This window comes from Rhamphochromis longiceps, linkage group LG23 (assembly GCF_057381845.1).
Source record: "Rhamphochromis longiceps isolate RC_006_pf linkage group LG23, R_longiceps_female_GT1.1, whole genome shotgun sequence".
Lineage (NCBI taxonomy): Eukaryota > Metazoa > Chordata > Actinopteri > Cichliformes > Cichlidae > Rhamphochromis > Rhamphochromis longiceps.
The window spans coordinates 15,343,414-15,361,157 of NC_140578.1; the positions used below are offsets into that span (position 1 = coordinate 15,343,414).

General features: G+C 41.4%; 1 protein-coding gene across 3 annotated transcripts in view; it reads left to right on the forward strand.

The window, feature by feature from the left end:
* Window positions 1-282: 282 nt before the first annotated feature.
* The window catches only part of LOC146641504 (pre-B-cell leukemia transcription factor 1), a 63,511-nt gene continuing 46,049 nt past the window's right edge, over window positions 283-17,744 (forward strand). For 2 of the 3 annotated variants that reach the window (XM_085398174.1, XM_085398175.1), the window contains exons 1-2: window positions 283-993; window positions 1,835-1,908. In XM_085398174.1, coding sequence (XP_085254300.1) covers window positions 806-993; window positions 1,835-1,908 — 262 coding nt within the window. In that variant the 5' untranslated portion in view covers window positions 283-805. The remainder of the gene's footprint in view (window positions 994-1,834; window positions 1,909-17,744) is intronic. The other variant, XM_085398176.1, reaches the window with a different exon arrangement.

Genomic DNA, 17,744 nt, shown 5'->3' on the forward strand with positions numbered 1-17,744 from the left:
TGGGGCTCTTGTTGAGGTCAGAAGGAGAGGCTAAAGCAGACCTCTTATTATTTATTTGGAGTTCAGGCTCTATCCATCACTGCGGGTCCTCAGAGTCTCCCTAGTTGTAAGGCAGCAACCACATCTTCCAGCTTCTCCACTGAATCCCACTCTTACAGTCCAATGATAGACGTTTCACGAGAGGCACCTCAAGGTGGGGCTAAATGGTCTTACAGTATATTCCCAATCATGTCGCGTAGGCGGAGTCTGACTCTCATGCTCTTTGCTATGTTGCTGCCTGCCCAGCTTCTACTATAGCTTACATGACAAAAGCAAGGGGATGGAGTGAGTGAAATAAACCTACACTTCGTGTTTCTCACAGCCACTTTTTGGGGGGTAATTTAGCAGGGAGAGGGGGGTTTGGATCTCTGCGCGACATTACAAGAAAACGCGCATGTTTAGTAGTAGAAAGCAGCTGCCTGTCTCTTTTACGCATATCCTACTCCAGTGAAGGCAGCAGCAGTTCAGATCAGATTTCACATTCAACCCCGACCAGCTGAGAGAGGGAGAGAGAGACAGCCAGAGAGCAGGAGGGCTCGTTTCTCCGCTTTCGTCTCCGAAACCCCCTTTTTTCCTGAGCGCCACTGACCGTTCCAGCGAGGAAAAACCCGGGTGTGCGGCGCAGTTATCGGGATTTTTTTTATTTTTATTTTTTACCTCCCTCCCTCCTTTTTTTCTTTTATGTATTTTTGCAGGATTTCAGCAGCGAGAGTACCACAGAGAATTAGATAAGAGGGGAGAAGAAGAAGAAGAAGAAGAAGAAGAGATGGACGAGCAGCCGAGGTTGATGCACTCTCACACGGGGGTAGGCATGGCAGGGCACCCCGGCCTGCCGCAGCATATGCAAGAAGGCACCGGAGGAACGGACGGTGACGGAAGAAAGCAGGACATTGGAGACATTTTACAGCAAATTATGACCATCACGGATCAAAGTCTGGATGAAGCCCAAGCCAGGTAAAGGACACACGCTGGTTCGCTGTCAAGAGACGGCGGCGGCAAAGTAGATAAAAAAAAACTAAAATTAAAAGATGGTGAAATTAAAAATAAAGAAACAAATTCTAAATATATGCGCGGACATTTTCAAATTTCCTGAGCGCTACGGCGAAGAGGAAAGTAGAAACGTAAAGGCGGTGCGTTTCTGTGCAAAAGCCGACACAACCGATTTTGCTCCAATTAAAATAACTCGACAGCCGCGCTTCAGCAGAAAATTAAAGTGTGTGAATATGGCGTTTATTGCCAACGTGTCGCCCACTGAGGGTATTTTTGAAACACTTTTACTTTAGCGCAGTCAAGCTGCTTTTATTAGTGCACTCAGATAAAGCTCATCATTTATTTCTAAATATGAAATGGAGTAAGCGAGTAACAGCCCGCGCTGTCTCTGGAGTGTTGTGCAGTTCACAGCAAATGCAGAGCAACTTTCTTACTTGTGATACATAATTCAGGATTTCACCCATCTTGTGTGTTCCGCCTTAAATTCAGCGAAGATGAAGTTATGCATTAAAAAAAAATCTTTGTTTTTGTTTTGTTTGTTTTTTAAATTGATGAACTATAATGATATAATTTTATTTTCTTAGTGTAAATATTGGAGCGTACATAAAGGTAACTATCAAAGGGTTTATAGCACATGTGTACACATACAGCTGTTAATAATTTACTTTTTTCCCCTGTGATTGCTCTGCAGCGTTTAACTGCTAAATTAGTTAAATCGGTAGTTTCTAATCAGTAATTTAACACAGGATAAAATCTATGCTTTTCCTTGCTGTGGTTTGCTCATAAAGCCACTTTTCTGTTTCAGGAAACACGCTCTGAACTGTCACAGAATGAAGCCAGCTCTTTTCAATGTCTTGTGTGAAATCAAAGAAAAAACAGGTATGTTCATACTAATTTCGCAGGAGTGTGTACCACTGCTCTGTCGCTGCCTCCAAATATCCTCACGCAGGTGAAGGGAATTCAAAAGTGCACACACTGTATTATTAAGTAGCTGAAAAACCCACAGAGGCACAGTACCTGCTCTCCTTATCACCAGAGTCTAATTTGCTATTGAGGCTCAAATTCACGTTGGAAGGCTCGATTCAGTCACAACACAATTCACCATATAAATTTCAGTGACATGTAAGACATGTGTTTCCTCATGTAGCGCCAAAGTCTGCGTGTTTTAGCGGTTTCACAATAGGAACTGTGGACAATTACCTCCAACAGTCCTTATCAATTATTGTGTCAAAATATGAATGAGGTTCTTTTTTGATGCTATTGTGGAATAATAGAGAGTATTGAGCAAAAATTGTCACAAGCACGTTGATGTCTCCCCTTGTGAGTTAACTGTCAAGTCTGCTGAATACGTCTCTTTCTATTATGTATTGTGTCTCTCTATTAAAGCAGTTGTGAGAGAGCATGTCAGCAGAATAATTGCTAGGAGAGAAATAACGTAACATAGGAGGCGTAAGTCATGTTTCCAAATCATTCTCCCTGTGACATTTTTGAAATTGGCACAGAGAGAATTCAGTGCACTTCAGCTTGATAGCGTGCACCTCGTCTTTTATTTCCTTGTCTTTACACCGATGTGCTTTAGGACTCTTGCAAACTTACATTGTTGAGATACCGAGTTGCCAAAACCATGGCAGCAAGAGTCAGGGTTTCTGTGTTTCCCACTCATTAGTACATGACATCAAATGGAAGGGGGGGGGGGGGAGAAGATATTGTTTCATTGTCTCCAAAGTTGCACTTGCTTATACTTGACCTTTGTGGTAGCGGTGATTGGTGCTGTTTGTGTTGTTTCTCGTGTGTGTGATCCCACCCTCGCTTGGTGCTTTCATGGATGTTTTCATTGAGGCTTTCATTGAAGATCACCTCGCTGCTCACCCCCCCCCCCCACAAGCGTGGCAGTTTATCTTGAATCGGCCACTGCCTCAGGAGAGAGCAGGGGGGCCTTTTGAAGCCTGCTGGCTCACTCTCAGTTTTGTTGTCTTGGTAGGTTTTATCGAAGGGGAGTGACACAGTTATGCATAGTGTTTTACTCCCTGGCGCTTCTCGGAGTTCATCTAAAGTTCGGCTCTTCTGAGAGTACAAAGTAACTTGGACCCCTTCCTGCCTGCACTCCCTTTTGTTTTCGCTTTCAGCTGGTAACCTATAAATACAAGGTGCAGCATAAGGAGCTGTGTGCTGGAGATCTGGTGCCTGTCGTGTTATTGTAGTTTTTTTTTTTCATTTTATCCAGTCAGCTTTGTTCTAGTTTAGAAAGAAACATTTATGCAGTTTCTACTAATTCGGATACACTTTAAATGCCACAGTAGAAATAAAGCTCAGAGATTACTACAGCAAAGAGTAACTGTGCATTTCTCCTTTCTCACACCTCAGCTGTGCAGTCAAGTTTAGTGTAAATAAAGTATGGAGTGTGAAAAACACTTCCTTCCATGTAACACATCAAGTCACTGACAGATTAGGCGCCATTATACAAAGGTTGTGCCCGCTCTTTTGACTTAATCCTTTCAATAATATTTGCCTTTCTTGATGAGACCAGCAGTGTGCATTTGTACACGATGAGCGATATTATGAATGAATATTTCTTGGGTCAGTTTTTGAATTTCAGCTGTAAAAGGCTTCTCTGCTGTGTTGTGAAAAAGTCGTAGCTTGTTGCTCCATCTAGTGGTTTTCCCTTCTTTTGAAATCTAATTAAAGTAGTGGAATTACTGAGTGTTTAATATCTTTTTTATTGTAATGTAATTGAAGTTAAGAATTTTTTTTAAATGTACATTTACACAAATCTGAGGCTATACTGGCAAAACAAAGTAGCTGAATTGGCTTTTATGTTCAAAGGTGCTTCAATGTTTACTGTAAAGTGTAAATTTGGTTCTTTTTACTACATTTTTTTGGCACACCTTTTTGCTTAGATGTTCTTCACATTTCAATATTGAAATTACTACTAAATCAGTATGAGCCACTTTTAAATATTTCAGCGCGCAGCTTTAGCAACTGCTCGGAGCTGCAAGTGTGCGGCTGTAACTTTGTCCTCAGTAACCATCAGAGTGCAGAGACAGTGTGTATCCACAGAGCTGCTGTTTGCTTGTGTATATTTTCCATCCCTGGAGCCGCTGACAGCACCTGCAGGACACAATGCCAGTGCTGATCTAGGGCCTGAACTTGTGACCTGCTCTGTGTATTTTTACTGGGAAGAAGTGAGCGATGGCCAACAGAAATATTGTGCAGTATAAACAAGCACAATAGAACACCGACACCAGGGAGGAAAAAGAGGAGGAAGGAACACTTTATTTAAACCAGTGTTTTTAGTTGCTTTTTTTCTTCCTTTTTTGACAGGCAGCGGCTCTGACTTTACCCAGATTCATTCCGGGTATATTTGGGCTGTCTATTTTACTTCAAAGGAATGCTGTTTTCCTGATGCTGTGTGTGTGTGCGCGCGCGCGTGTGCAGCATCATACATTAATAAGAGGAGACAAAGCATAAAATATATAGAGCATATTAATTATATGACTGTATTTATCTCAAATGTGGAGCAAAGGTAAAAGCAGCACAGCTTCTCTGTGTTAGTGCTCATCGTAGCTGTGCCGCTGAGCTCTTGTAGTTTCACATAGATACTTTCCAAAAATATGTCGTAACAGTTGGACTCCACTGCCATTGGACGATATAATCTTTACCTCTCACTAACCGATTTCTTTAAATTAGCAGGGTGTCAAAGGTGAATATATCAAGTGAGCTATTTATTTGTCTATTAATGTATCTTTATCACAGGTATTTGTAAGGTGCCCTGTTTTTTTCTTGGGCTTCTCCTTTACTTTTTTATGATTGATGAAAATGCCTCTTTAGATAAGCAAAGGCTTGACAAACTGATTTGGAAAATGAGCCGCCTTGACCTCTGTAAACACTTCATCAACATCGTAAATCTCTGGCAGTGTCAAACAAAACCACTCCTTGACTGAGCTGCTCAGTAAATGCGCTGCGCTGACTCGCTGTTTAATTTTTTTCCTCTCAACCTCAACAAAAGGCCAGCTTTCTCGTGGCCCGTGTTTGTGTAGTGTAAGGTTTCAAGCCTAGGGGATCCTCCATTTATAAAAATGACTAGCCGAGTGATGTAATGTTATTTTTTGAAGGGTGAAAATAGGGTGTTTTATAGAGGGCAGCCGAGCAGTGTTTGACAGGATGAAATGAGCCAGAGGTCTGATTATGGAAGGTGCGTGGAAGCCTACACTACATTGACTTGTCAGACCATTCAGATGCTTGGCATCTGCCTATTTGTATTAGAGGCTGAACTCGGCTCAGCTCTGCACGTCACTGGCGAAACGCTTTGAAGCAGCCTTCGAGGTGATCGGGTATGATGTAACCTTTAAAACGTGATACAGCTGGTGCAGTGCTGAAACCGCTGGTCAATACTTAAAAATTGGTAAGATGACAGAAAATCTATCACCGCTGGCATTGATATGTGATCAATCACCTTTAAAGCAACAATACAAGTATGTCCGACGTGAGGATCCATTTATAAAAGGAATATCTTTTGCTTTTTTGCCACTAAATGGCTTTTGTTATTGACTGTTTTTATTAATGAATTGGTTAGCTTTGTGACTTATTAGAAATCAGTGACTTAATGCAGTTTCATGGGATCAGTCAAAAAGTATTCAATTTACTGTAATTTAAGAACAAGAAAAGGAGTAAATTCTCCCATGCGAGCAAACAGAGTTGTCGATTTATTGGTTTTTTATACTCAAACAATTACTTTAAACAGGTCTCGACACATTTCGATCAGCCGATTAATCAAATAATTGACGAGTCTTTGCAGTTTGCCGCAAAAGAGAGATCTGAAAAAAATCTTGGAAAATTGTGATCACCTTTCAGTCCACTAAATGAAGCAATTGAGAGATCAATCACAATTAAATTGTTTATGAACTGTTTTCTTGAATATGTACCTGACTGATAAACTGACGGTTTGGTCTATTACATGTTAGAAGGTTGTTAAAAAAAAGGAGTTAGCTGAAGGCTCTGTTTTCAGGTTACCAAACTGATACACATGGACTTGATATATGAAATAGCCACATTACAGCAGCAATTAAGCGTTTGTAGGGCTTGTTGGGAGTCACTGCAAGTGCAAAGCAGCAGGTAGTAACAGTACACATTACCTTCCGCGTACTGTATTACATGTCGAGGTGGATGTCACGGGGCCGTGCCTCCCCTCTCGTGATTGTCTCCCGGTGGACGCAGATACGTGCAGCCTTTGTCTCCCTCTTATCCTTCCTCCCCCGTGCTGATACAGCAGCATCCAGCAGGAGAGAAATGCCAAGCTCGCCGCCACAGCTGTTTCCCCAATCGCTCTGCTTAATCATCCACTGAGAGAGAGGAAGAGCTGAAGTCTAATTCTGCTCTGAGGATGTCGACGACTGGGGAAAATGTGTTTTGATTAACCAACATAAGGCAGACTTTTTTTTTCGGTGCTGCATTTGATGCAGAATCGTAATCACAGAATCATCAGCGAGTGACAGCATTGTAAATGGCGAGCTAATACCATTACAGTATAGAACAATGTGGTTACATTATACGTTATGCAAATTGTCAGTCGCCTAATTGATACATGTTAATCATATTAAGGAGCTTAATTATAGGAATCTTAGTGTGCTGCGATTTGGTAATTAACACTGACATCACACGTACAAGGAAAGTGATCTATTTTTTTCCAGGACACATTTCTCTTCTCATCCTTGTGAAAAGGAAGCAGCAGCTCTACATCGTTTTTATATTTTTGAATTTCCTGAACTGATGAATGATTTTCTTCCTCTCTGCTGAAGGCTACTGGAATGCAGTTTGTAGAAAAAATTACATTTAGCTCCCAGCAGCTCTGCCAGTGTGGAGATTACAGACTGAAGGCGAGATCCAAGCAGACTTGTAAAAGAGCGCGGGCCTCAATCTTTTACCTGAATGTCGACTCCTGCGCCTAAATATCACTGTTCTGCCATTTACCTCGATCAAGGCTCTCTTTGCAATCTCAGTCCCTGCAGGTTTGCTCTGCCTTTTTTTATACTGGCCTCCTTAATATGTTACGAATTTAATCAAGTCTACAAATTTGTTATGCACGTTAAATTGAACATGCAATGGCACATTCGAATGTGGTTGCCATACCAACCCCCCAGGAGTTCATTTTCCATAATGTAGTGTTTGGAATCTCATTTCCTCCACTCTCCCCTGCTGCTACTTGCAGACGCCACCTCCAGGCTTCCACTGTATGTTCGCCACGAAGGAGGCTCGACTGCCACAGCTTTCAAACACTGGAGGGAGGGAGAAAAGAAGGAGAGAGGGAGAGAGAGGCCTCTCTCCACGTAGTGGAAATGACACAAATTAATATACACTACTTAAACCAGACCAAGATTAATGGTTCCCTTTCGCTGCAGCTTAGTCCCACTGTCAGTTGCCGGGTGCTCGTTGGACAAAATCAACACTAATCAACATTTATTCCACTTTTGCCCTGGGCTCTCAGGAGTCTGGCAGGACTGCCTGCCCCCCCTCCCTTACCTCCTCTCTTCCCTCCCAGAAATCCACCCCTCCCTCCGTCCGTCTCGCTACGCTTTTCACCTCTCATCCAGCTCCTCCATACATCACCCTCCTCACACCGCTCGGCTCCTCAGAGAAGAGTGCGCCCCCTCCTATCAGGCCACATTAGAGTCATGATAGATTTTCTCTTTTCATTTGCATCTGATATTTAACACAGCAAAGCAGTTGCTCTGTCACTTTACAGTACAAGCGTATGAGCGCGTGCACGCGGGCTCTTGTACGCGTGTGTCTTTTTGAAGCAGTTGGTAATCTTATCTGCACTCAGTCACCACTGCATTATGGGAAACAGGATATTCATTCACTGCTCAGTCAGGAGTGTGTATGTGTGCACGTTTCAAGTTGTGTATTTATACAGCACTTCATTTGCTGGAAAGTAGTATTTTAGATTTCCCACCACCAGTAAACTGAACTCCGAGGTGTCACGTGTGCATTTTCCGAGTATCCATTCAGCTTATCGTGCGCGTCGTAAATTTCCCTTTGATTTCAGTGACTGGCACTCGGATCTGCTGACTCTTCTTTCAGCTCCACCATCAGCCTCGCACAGCAACAATAAGTGTCCCGTGAAGGCTCATAATTGGCCGAGCTAATGCAGGTCACAATTCCACTGATGCTGCACGACTCTTTGTCATTCCACCAGCTATGATAAAAAAACGTTCACAGGGGCGATTAATAAGAAATATGAACAAAATTAAACAGCATCTATATCCTGACTGTAACTATGGGGCAAACATGGAAAACATTATATCTTGACTGAGGCTCATGCTGCTGCAACTTAAGGAAATTTTAATGTTTTCCTTCTTGTGATTCTGATGCTTTGGTACATAATAGTATTTATTCATGCAGTGTGATTTTTCCACTGGAAGTTTTGAGGACAGACAAAGTAATTCAACCAAAGGAAGGAAATAATGAGGAGAACTACATCTGGATGATGTAACGATTCACCATCATTAAATTTTAGGGACTGTTAAAATTGTTGAAAATTATTACATGATCCGATAGTGTTATGGATATTTCTGGTTAATCCATCAGCAGTAAACCGAGCACTTAAAAATTCCAGTTTAAAAATAATTCCTGACATTACTTCCTGATATCTGGATATATAGGACTAATGTTAATTTAGCTGATGTGGTTGTCAGATGCTGTACCTCGAGCACTTCCAGGTCGTATAACATAACATTTTTAGATTTGACACAATACCTGTAGATGGAAAAATCTTAAATATACAAAGTCATGCAAGTAAGTTTGTTTCCATAGTTGTAAAACACAACAGCCTACTAGTAATATTAGCATGCCACTATAGATGCACCCACTGCTGTTTAGATTTCTAAAAGTCTGATTTCCTCATTCCATTTTTTTCCCCAAATCCTGTTCATTACGTTGTAATTACAAATTCAAAACATGAGTTGGCGGTAGGATTGCTGTCAGTGTTGGAGCTAATAAACATTAAAGAAGAGTAAGGCAAAAGAGAAAGAAAAGAGAAGACCTCAGAACCAGTTAACTGATTGGCAGTCATGAAGATGAGGAAAGAGGAAATGCTACACTGCCAGATTACTGACTTTACAGAGTTAGCATCATGAGAAAGCAAGTTTGGAGACATTATCCAAATCAGTTCCCAACTGGAGTGATTCCAATTAGTGCCTGGGAGATGTGACATAGGTTAATATGATCACCAGAGAATCATTTATATCTGAAGCTGATTGGCCAGTTTTTAACCATGAGTTGTCAGCTGTGAAAGAATTATTTCTTTATGATAAGTTTCTTTAAGTTTCAAATTTATAACAAAAACAAAAAAGACAGATGGGAAAAATAGACCTTGGCGTTGGATATTGGTTAAGCTTATTTCAAAGATTGACATCAGCCCAGAATTTCTCAGTTGGTCCTTATTTGTCACTCAAGTAAGGTGCTGAAACACCCCCCCACCCCCACCCCCTCCCTCCCTCAGATCTACAGTCCTCTTTTGTGTGCGTTGTTTTCACAACCATTTGGATTTTCATTCATCCAGCTATTGTCTTACCCACTTGTTCCTATTTAGGGAGCTGGATGTGCTGGATCTATTCCCAGCAGGCATTGGGTGGGAGCCAAGGAAACACACTCAGCGGGTGAACAGTCCATCACAGCAGTTCAGATTTTATTAATGTCCAGTAATCTGAGGTGGAACCCCTACTGCGACAGTCTCAGATTTAGAATCTGCGTGTCGCTTTATCCCCCTCTGAAGATGAAATTGTGCAAACAGCTGATGCCTCTTTTCCTACTTTGCCAAGATATTCAGCGCAGTGTTGTCCATCTTGTAGGACTGCACGGCCAGAGGCATTGTCATGGAACCAACTGGCCTCATTGAAGTGACACCTAGTGCTTTGTCAGCTTTGTGTCTCAGGTGCCAACCTGCGCTTCCCAAAATAAACTGTCATGCAATGTGGCAGGACAGAAAAATGTAGAAGGAGCATGTTGGGGCCCTGTGCCCCCCTGAAAGGAAACAAATGTTCCATAGCAGAAATGTATTGTGGCTTTGGATGCCTTCCCAGCACCGACACCAGCGACGTGGAGGGAAACTTAAAGCGTGGAGTGTGATTGTCTGCAGCATCAGCAGGGGTCGCAGCAGGTGGGAACGTAGAAGTAAAACGTGAAGTTTCTCTGCATTGACATAGCTTTTTAATTGCAATTATTTCAACTTATTTCATTTCACTGTGGACCTGTTAGAGTTTGACAGCTCTTTGTTACTTGCAGACATCCTCTTCCAGAAATAGCTTATGCTTACTGTAGTTAGCTGCTCTTCCTGTTTTTATAAATGGTCTGTCATTTTCTCTCTGCGGTGCAACATCACACCAGGGAAGTGAGCGGAGGATGTGTTCTCGGTTGAAGTCACTTTCAGACTGGTGTCAGGAGGCTGGAAAGGGTGAGCATGCGGAAAGTCATATGCAGAGATTCCTTACCGACCTCTAAAGTGTGACCACCAGCCGTGTCTGCCCTGTTGGATTTGGCCCTGAGTGTGTGATTCCTGCTAGATCTCGCTGTGGCCAGTGTGTTCTATAGCTGCTATGACATTTTTATGACTAGTGGACTGAAGTAAAGTTGGGAGTCACAAAGGCTTGAAATGGATCTGCACCTCTATAATGAGGAACCAGAAGCTAATCATGCACACAAAGGGAAGGCTTCTGTAGGCTGACAGCGAAAAGTATAATGATGTTTCACTAAACATGGATTGCAGAGCTGGAAAGGTTGTGATGTGAACATTGTTTGAGCCAGGATTGTCTGGAGGAGGAGAAATGGGCTCATTAATACTCTACAAGGGGGTCACTGCTCCATCCAAGCGAGACAATAAGCACTTCTGTTAAAGCCGTGCACCTACTGAGCTCTGAAATGTTACATTTGTATGTTAAAAATTGTTTTTCAGTACAAACAAAACACAAAAGATTTTTCTAAAATTCAAAGTACAACTAATTCTCGAGGCTAATATTTGAATTTTACAGGAAGTCAGCATAAAAGACGTTTTTTATTTCTAATAAAACTAAACCAGTTTGCTAAATCACGTTCGTTTTATTACACTGTCACTGTGACAGCTACACGACTTGACAAATGTAATAAATTTTAATTGATTGAACAGTCCATGGTATAAAACTGAAGATGGATTCATTTTTTACACTTTTTGTTTTAAATAAATATACCAAATAAATCATTTCTAAATGAGATTTCATCCACATTTATCCTGTTGCTCCGTCATACCTTTAGCTGTGATGCTAACGTTGCCAAAGGAATATGAAACGTGAATGTGCTTTATGTAATTCCAATACTAATGTCATGTTTTAGTTGGGTTTTCTTTACCAAGGAATTCAGAATGGTGTTTAGTGTCTACTGTTATACAAGATACAAGAAGCATAACTGGAAAAGGCTACAAAACTAGCTAAAATAAGCTATCTGACAGACTCTGTTGGTAACTTAATAAGAGGAAGTATTTTAATGTTGCAATTTGTCTTGTACAAAGTTACATTTTACAAAGTGAAGTTAGACCGCTGACAGACCTCTTGGAAAACATCAGGTGCAGGGGTCATTGCAGTTTCCATTAGCCTATGATAATCCTACTAACCAATTTTAAAAGAAGAAGAAGAAGAAAAAAAATCCAACCAGTGACAAATCATTTTTGGATTAATTTCTTATTTATTCTAGCAGTATTATTGCACCGTTATTCCAACATTACACCTTTTTTAATTGTACAATTAATCAGCCAAATAAAAAAAACATCAGGATAATAATTGATAATCAACATAATCATTAGCTGTATTTCTAACAGCCAACTGGCCGACCTGTCATTGCTCTTCTAGCTGATAAATCCGCTCTGCTCCTGCCTCCGCTGTAAAGAGATTGTGTTGATAAGTTAATATTCCGACAACAGAGATGAGATAAAGAGGTTTAAGGAGTTTGGAGGATAGTGTAACCTTGATAAAACGCTCATCTCAGTGACACTGATTTTCACCATCCATCTTCATCTGATATGAAGTATGCAAATGGTGGCATCGGCTGGGAGTGGAGTACGGTGCTGTTAAATGGGCCATTTCAAATGTTCTTTGTACCATGCTGACTTCCAAAAAATTCACTGTCAGCCAGCTCAGCGCAGACTGAAATCTTTTTGGAGACACTTTTCCACCTTTATCTTATATCTTCTTCTATTTCTTCCCACTTCCATCCGCCTCGCCCTCTTTTTTTTTCTTCCCTTCTCCAGCTTTCCCTTCCCCTCTCCTTGCGTGCCATACAAATTAGGTAGGCACTGACAGTGTCAGAATGGCTACTCATGAAATATTAACAGCTTGTAGAGAATTTTACATTGCTACATTTCTCTTCATTTTTAACTGTGTCAGCACAGGCTGTGGAACACTTATTTGTGTGAGTTCAGGAAGGCTATTACCCTAACAGCTTTTTTTTCTCCAATGTTGTAGATGATATCCATCAACCCTCTTTCCAAATTCATGCAGTCTATCTCACCTCAAATATTTTTGCCTTGCAAATGGAAGTGATTCGATTGTGTTTATTTGTACCTACCGCATCCTGGATACGTGATCTTTGGGTACAAGAGCTTCGATGTAAGAAGCTGTTTATTGCCTTATGAAGCTGGTAATTATCTCCTTATGGGTAAAATAAGAAAAACACTGTGGATTAGACAACATATGGAAGCCTGTTAAAATGTCTGCATGGAAGGTAAACCTTGGACTGACTGTGATAAACAATGAGTCCAATTATAAGTTGTTGAGGATCAGTATTACCGAGCGTTAAAGAGAATCTAAAAGAGGTGCCATGCTTCTCTTGTTTGCCTTTAAGACGGTTGATTTTGCTTTTATTTTTATTTTTTTATCTCTACTGGTCTCCAAGCGCCTTCAGCTCAGTGGGCGGGGTTGGCCTCTCTCTCTCTGCCTTTTTGTTGGATGGCCTCTATAAAGATGGAGCTGTCAATCATCTGCAGGCTTCCCAGTGCTGAGAGGCAGCATCAGCTCTCTGTGAGAGACTGGAACAATGACTTTTGTTGTCACACATGTGCATTTCTGTGGAGCGGTCTGTGGACAGCGTTTTGCCCTTTAATTAAATTCATTCTTTCAGTCTGGAAGGAGTCAAACAGATGAGAGTCTAAATAATTGAACAGACCAAATACAAAGATGGACATACAAGCCATTTTGGGCTTTTTTTGACAGCTTATTACAACTTGGGCAACCGTTTCTCCTAGAAATCACGTTGCTGCCCACAAAGCACCAGATGTCTTTGGATGTTGTTTTCTGGTTGGCCAGTTGTTCCCTTTAAAAACACGTCCATTTAAATCTAAAAATGAAGGTTTAGTAGACGCCCACGTCACACCTAGCCATTGTCTGGCTTAAATCATGTATCTTTTTTTGATGCAACACTTGATTGACGTTTTATTTGGTTGCGAAACGACTGTGATTAAACAGCCACACAACATTTACTCATACACAGAGTAGCATTACAGATGGCAGCATTTTTATTTTTAAATATAAAGACTTGCTTTGCTGGTTACATCTGCATGCAATGTTATGGATTTCATGGTGTTACAGCTTATTCTGTGTTGTATGGTGAGGTTATCTATCCTCTGGACAGTCTAAACGTATTGTTGCTACATGCTAGTGCAGCATGGTGATGAATGGTGTCTCACAGCAAACCCACTGGCTGCTTTAACCTTGGTCACTGGTTAACCAAATCCCACATTGTTTAGACATCCAGTAAAATCGTCTTCCCAGGTTTTTGGCGAGTGGTGCATAAATGGTTCGGTTAAATTTAGAAGCATAGCATCATTTTTAGATGTGTATATAGTGATGGAGTCGATTCAAGGGTATATTTTTTCTTCTATCACTATTTGTGGTGTTTTGTTTTATAGAATTTCTATGAGAAAGGTTTGACTTCGATTTCACTTTAGTCTAAAAAATAAATATCCCAATACCAAAATACAGCTAATTGTGGCTAATGTAGAGGTTTGTCTATATAGCAGGAATTGACTGTGGAATAATTGCTTATTATATAAAGAAAAGACATGTTGGAATGCTTCAAAAGTTTTATTTTAAATCGTCATTGTCTCATTATTAGTGTATTTTGCATTTTGTCGTAACTCTATTCTTTAAAATAAATGAATAAAATGATAAAATCCTGAGAGTAGTTTCCTATTTTAGCTAATCTAACGAATTTAAAAATCAGGGCTGTAATACAGAACAGTTACTATTGATAAAAATCAGTTTTACACTGATTTATTATACTGGTCATCGAACTTGGAGTCAGACAACATGTGAAAACTGTGGCATAGTCCGCTAGTATTAATAGGACAGAGTGATGTGACTCACTGTAAAAGACAACAAAAAGGTAAATCAGATTCAGGTGTAAATATTGCTTCTATCATAGTTTTGTTACTTTGAAAAATAAATGGAGGAAAATTAGTTAATGAGGTGTGTCCTCCTCTCTTATTATATGTGGCTGGGGCTTCCTCTCCTCCTGACTAATGATGATGTGTGGCACAGGTAGCTGTCAGCAAGGCATGATTAATTAAAAGAAAAACTAGGACGATTTGTCATATCGTTCTAACTGTGGTCAGAGAGCAAGGCGACTTGCGCTGCTGCTGCCTTCCCACCCGCCACTGTACCTTGACTTCTAGAGCTTGTTGAGTTCTACAACTGTTTGTGAGAAGTCTCATCAGCTCCAGGGGAGTTTTTATCAGCGTCTCTCTGCTTAGACTGTCTCAGCACAAACCCGATAACAATTAGGAGGCGTCTGCTTTGGAATGGAGCTCAGATACATAACCGTGCCAAGCGAGGCTGACATAACGAACAGATCCAGCACAGAGGAGAGCACTCCTTTGTTGAGTTTGAAGTCTCAGAGAAGCACGGATCCTTTGCCACTAACACAGCTAAAGCCGCATTTGATGTTCAGCGTTTGTGTTTTAGAGGCTCATCCATGCAACATTGATTACCAGCGCTGAGATTCCAGCATTGCTTTCAATGCACGCTGACTGAAGCTTCTCAGCTGCCTCTCACTGCAGGCCCAGCAAAGAGAGCAGGAGTCTTGTTTGTGTTGGACTGCAGTGTTGCTCCCAGCGTGCAGCCTGGCCCTTGTCAGCGGCCCTGTCATATCTGTCTCGGGCCTGTCCCGGCAGCCAACCAAGGCTCCCACGTCACAAAGGCGGGCTCATCCTGGGAGAGACAGGTGTCAGCAACTTCCCCCTTCCGTACCCCCCCCCCCCTCCCTTCACCTCTCCCCCCCCACACACACACATTTGTCGAGGCAGATGCCTGCTGCAACAGAGCCTTATATTTGAAGCTGAACAGCTTGGAAAGAAGGGTCATCTGTGCCACCCATTCACAGTCGCCATATCGCAAGAGACCGCAGCTCCATCAGCTGTGTGAGAGCGCTCGTGTCAGATACGAAGCATCCACCAGAGGAGACTGTCCCGGTCCGAAAGCATTACAGACTGGGGCTGAGTCCTGACTGACTGACACACTGACTGACAGCTTTATTGTGTCCTTTGAGGAACGAGGATAAAAGGCTCTTATGAAGAGGCCTTCCAAACACAGACCGCACTCGGTCGTGCTCGAAAAGAATTACTCGTTTCTTTGTATGCATTGTTGTTTCTTTGTGTAGAGTCCAGGTCTTTCAGCTGACAACACGATTTTCTTTTAATTGTCCAAAAGCAGCTATGGAGAAGTCTGACTAGCTTTGGTTTCAAAGCTTCAGGAATAGCATTTAGAATACTGTGTAACTGTACTACAGTGTAGGTTTGGGCGTTATGTTAAAATTTTCCAATCATCCACCATCGGTCCAGTATACAAGTGTACAAGTACTCCCTCTGTGTGCTCACGCTCTTACATATTCATTTAATGTAATAAATTAGTACAAACTGACATATTTGGCTTTATTTTTGTTCTAAATCAGAGAAAACTGGCATCCCTAAGGACCTAAATGAATGAGCTTTGCCAACTTTACATGAGCAGAGATGTGAGGGTAATATGTGTTATTTGATGATCAAGAAGGAAAACCTTAAATATATGGTAGTGTCGGTTAAAAACTACCAAGCTAGCCTAGCAGGAGCTCTGATAGCATGTTAGCTCAGAAACTAGTAAGATACCGGAATACCTATTTCCACACTGGTGCTCTATTCCATTTAACTACTTAACTATGAGACCATGTGACGTGACCATGCAATGGCAGTTCTCCACAGGGCTATAATCACTAGTCATATATGATGAGAATCCCAGTGAGTATCTCTGTATGTTATGGGCCAATACAAAGAGAAGGAGTGTTATTCAGTTTAAGTTAATTATTTAATGTTTTGAATTTTCAAGGAGGCAAACTATTAAATTAGCAAAAATTACACAATAAAACTCATGTCAGTCATTGATGGCAGATGCAATCCTCTAATCACTTAACCTTACAGCAGTTCTTGAAAGTACAGGCTGCCGACTCATCATCACCAGAGGCGTGGCTGATGATAACAATCAAATATAAGGCGGAATAAGTCAAATAAGCTGCTACTCTAATAGTAACTCTGAGGAGAGACACTTCAGTAACGTAACTTTCACTATCATCAAGTTTTCTTTTATTTACTTTGACGTTTAACATTAGATAGCTAGCAACGTAGCGTAGTAGTCAAGCCCTGCTGGCCGTGACGTGACTGAGCCAAGTGCGCATTTCTTTTATTATGAATCTTTGCTCAGGGCCTCAGCGGACTGTGGAGTCAGCACTGATCATGAGTCTAGTACACCTTGAACATGGCCATAAAATGACCTGTGGGTGGTGCAACTCAGAAGGCAGAGCAGGCCGCCTATCCAGGCTTCTCAAGTTTGTATGTTGAAATGTCCTTGGAAAAGATCCTGAACCTTATATTTCCCCTGGCATAAAAATGTGTGCAATAAATAAAGCATGTAAGTGCATAAAGTACTGTGTGTGAGTCAGTGTGAATACTGAATGTGTAGTTTTAAAGCACTTTGAGGGTTGTTAAGACTGGAAAAGCATTAATAGCAGTCCATTTACCATTTAAAATTATTCTCTGGATTTTTTTAAGCTGAGAGACAAAGAGAGCAGAAAAAAAACATGGTAACGTCGCCTCATTTTAGAAGCAAATTTGTCCTTGTTCTGTTCCTGATCTACCTGCCAGTGCATGACATTTTTATTCAAAGAAGTGACATGAAATAGTGAGCACTATCCCCGTTCTCGTGTCTTCATGCTATGCGGCCAGCATCTCTATTTTTCCCCTGCATGTGTTATTTTTGCAGTGATCTAAATTGATCCAGGGTGAAGCCAGACAAAGATTGCTGTATATTTAATGTCTTTCAGCAGCCACATTAAGAGTGCATTTGTATGGCAGTGGTGGTGGGAGGTGAAGGGGTGGGTGGGGGCTGCTGTGACATTAATAATTTAATTGCAGTCGTGTATCTGAATGCTGCAGGAGCACCAAGTGATGGATATTTTTAATGATATGAAGAGCGAAACCCTGAAAGATCAATGCAGGCAAACACACACACACACACACAGTATCTGTCAGTGTTAATCTAGGTGCCTGGTGAGGATGATTGTGCTCCCACACTAATATTGTTTTGGTCCATAAGCCGTCTGGTCTGATCTTGCGGGCTGAAGGTCTCCGGCCCAAATGACTCTGTCCCCTTTGCTGGTGCTGTCAGAACTGA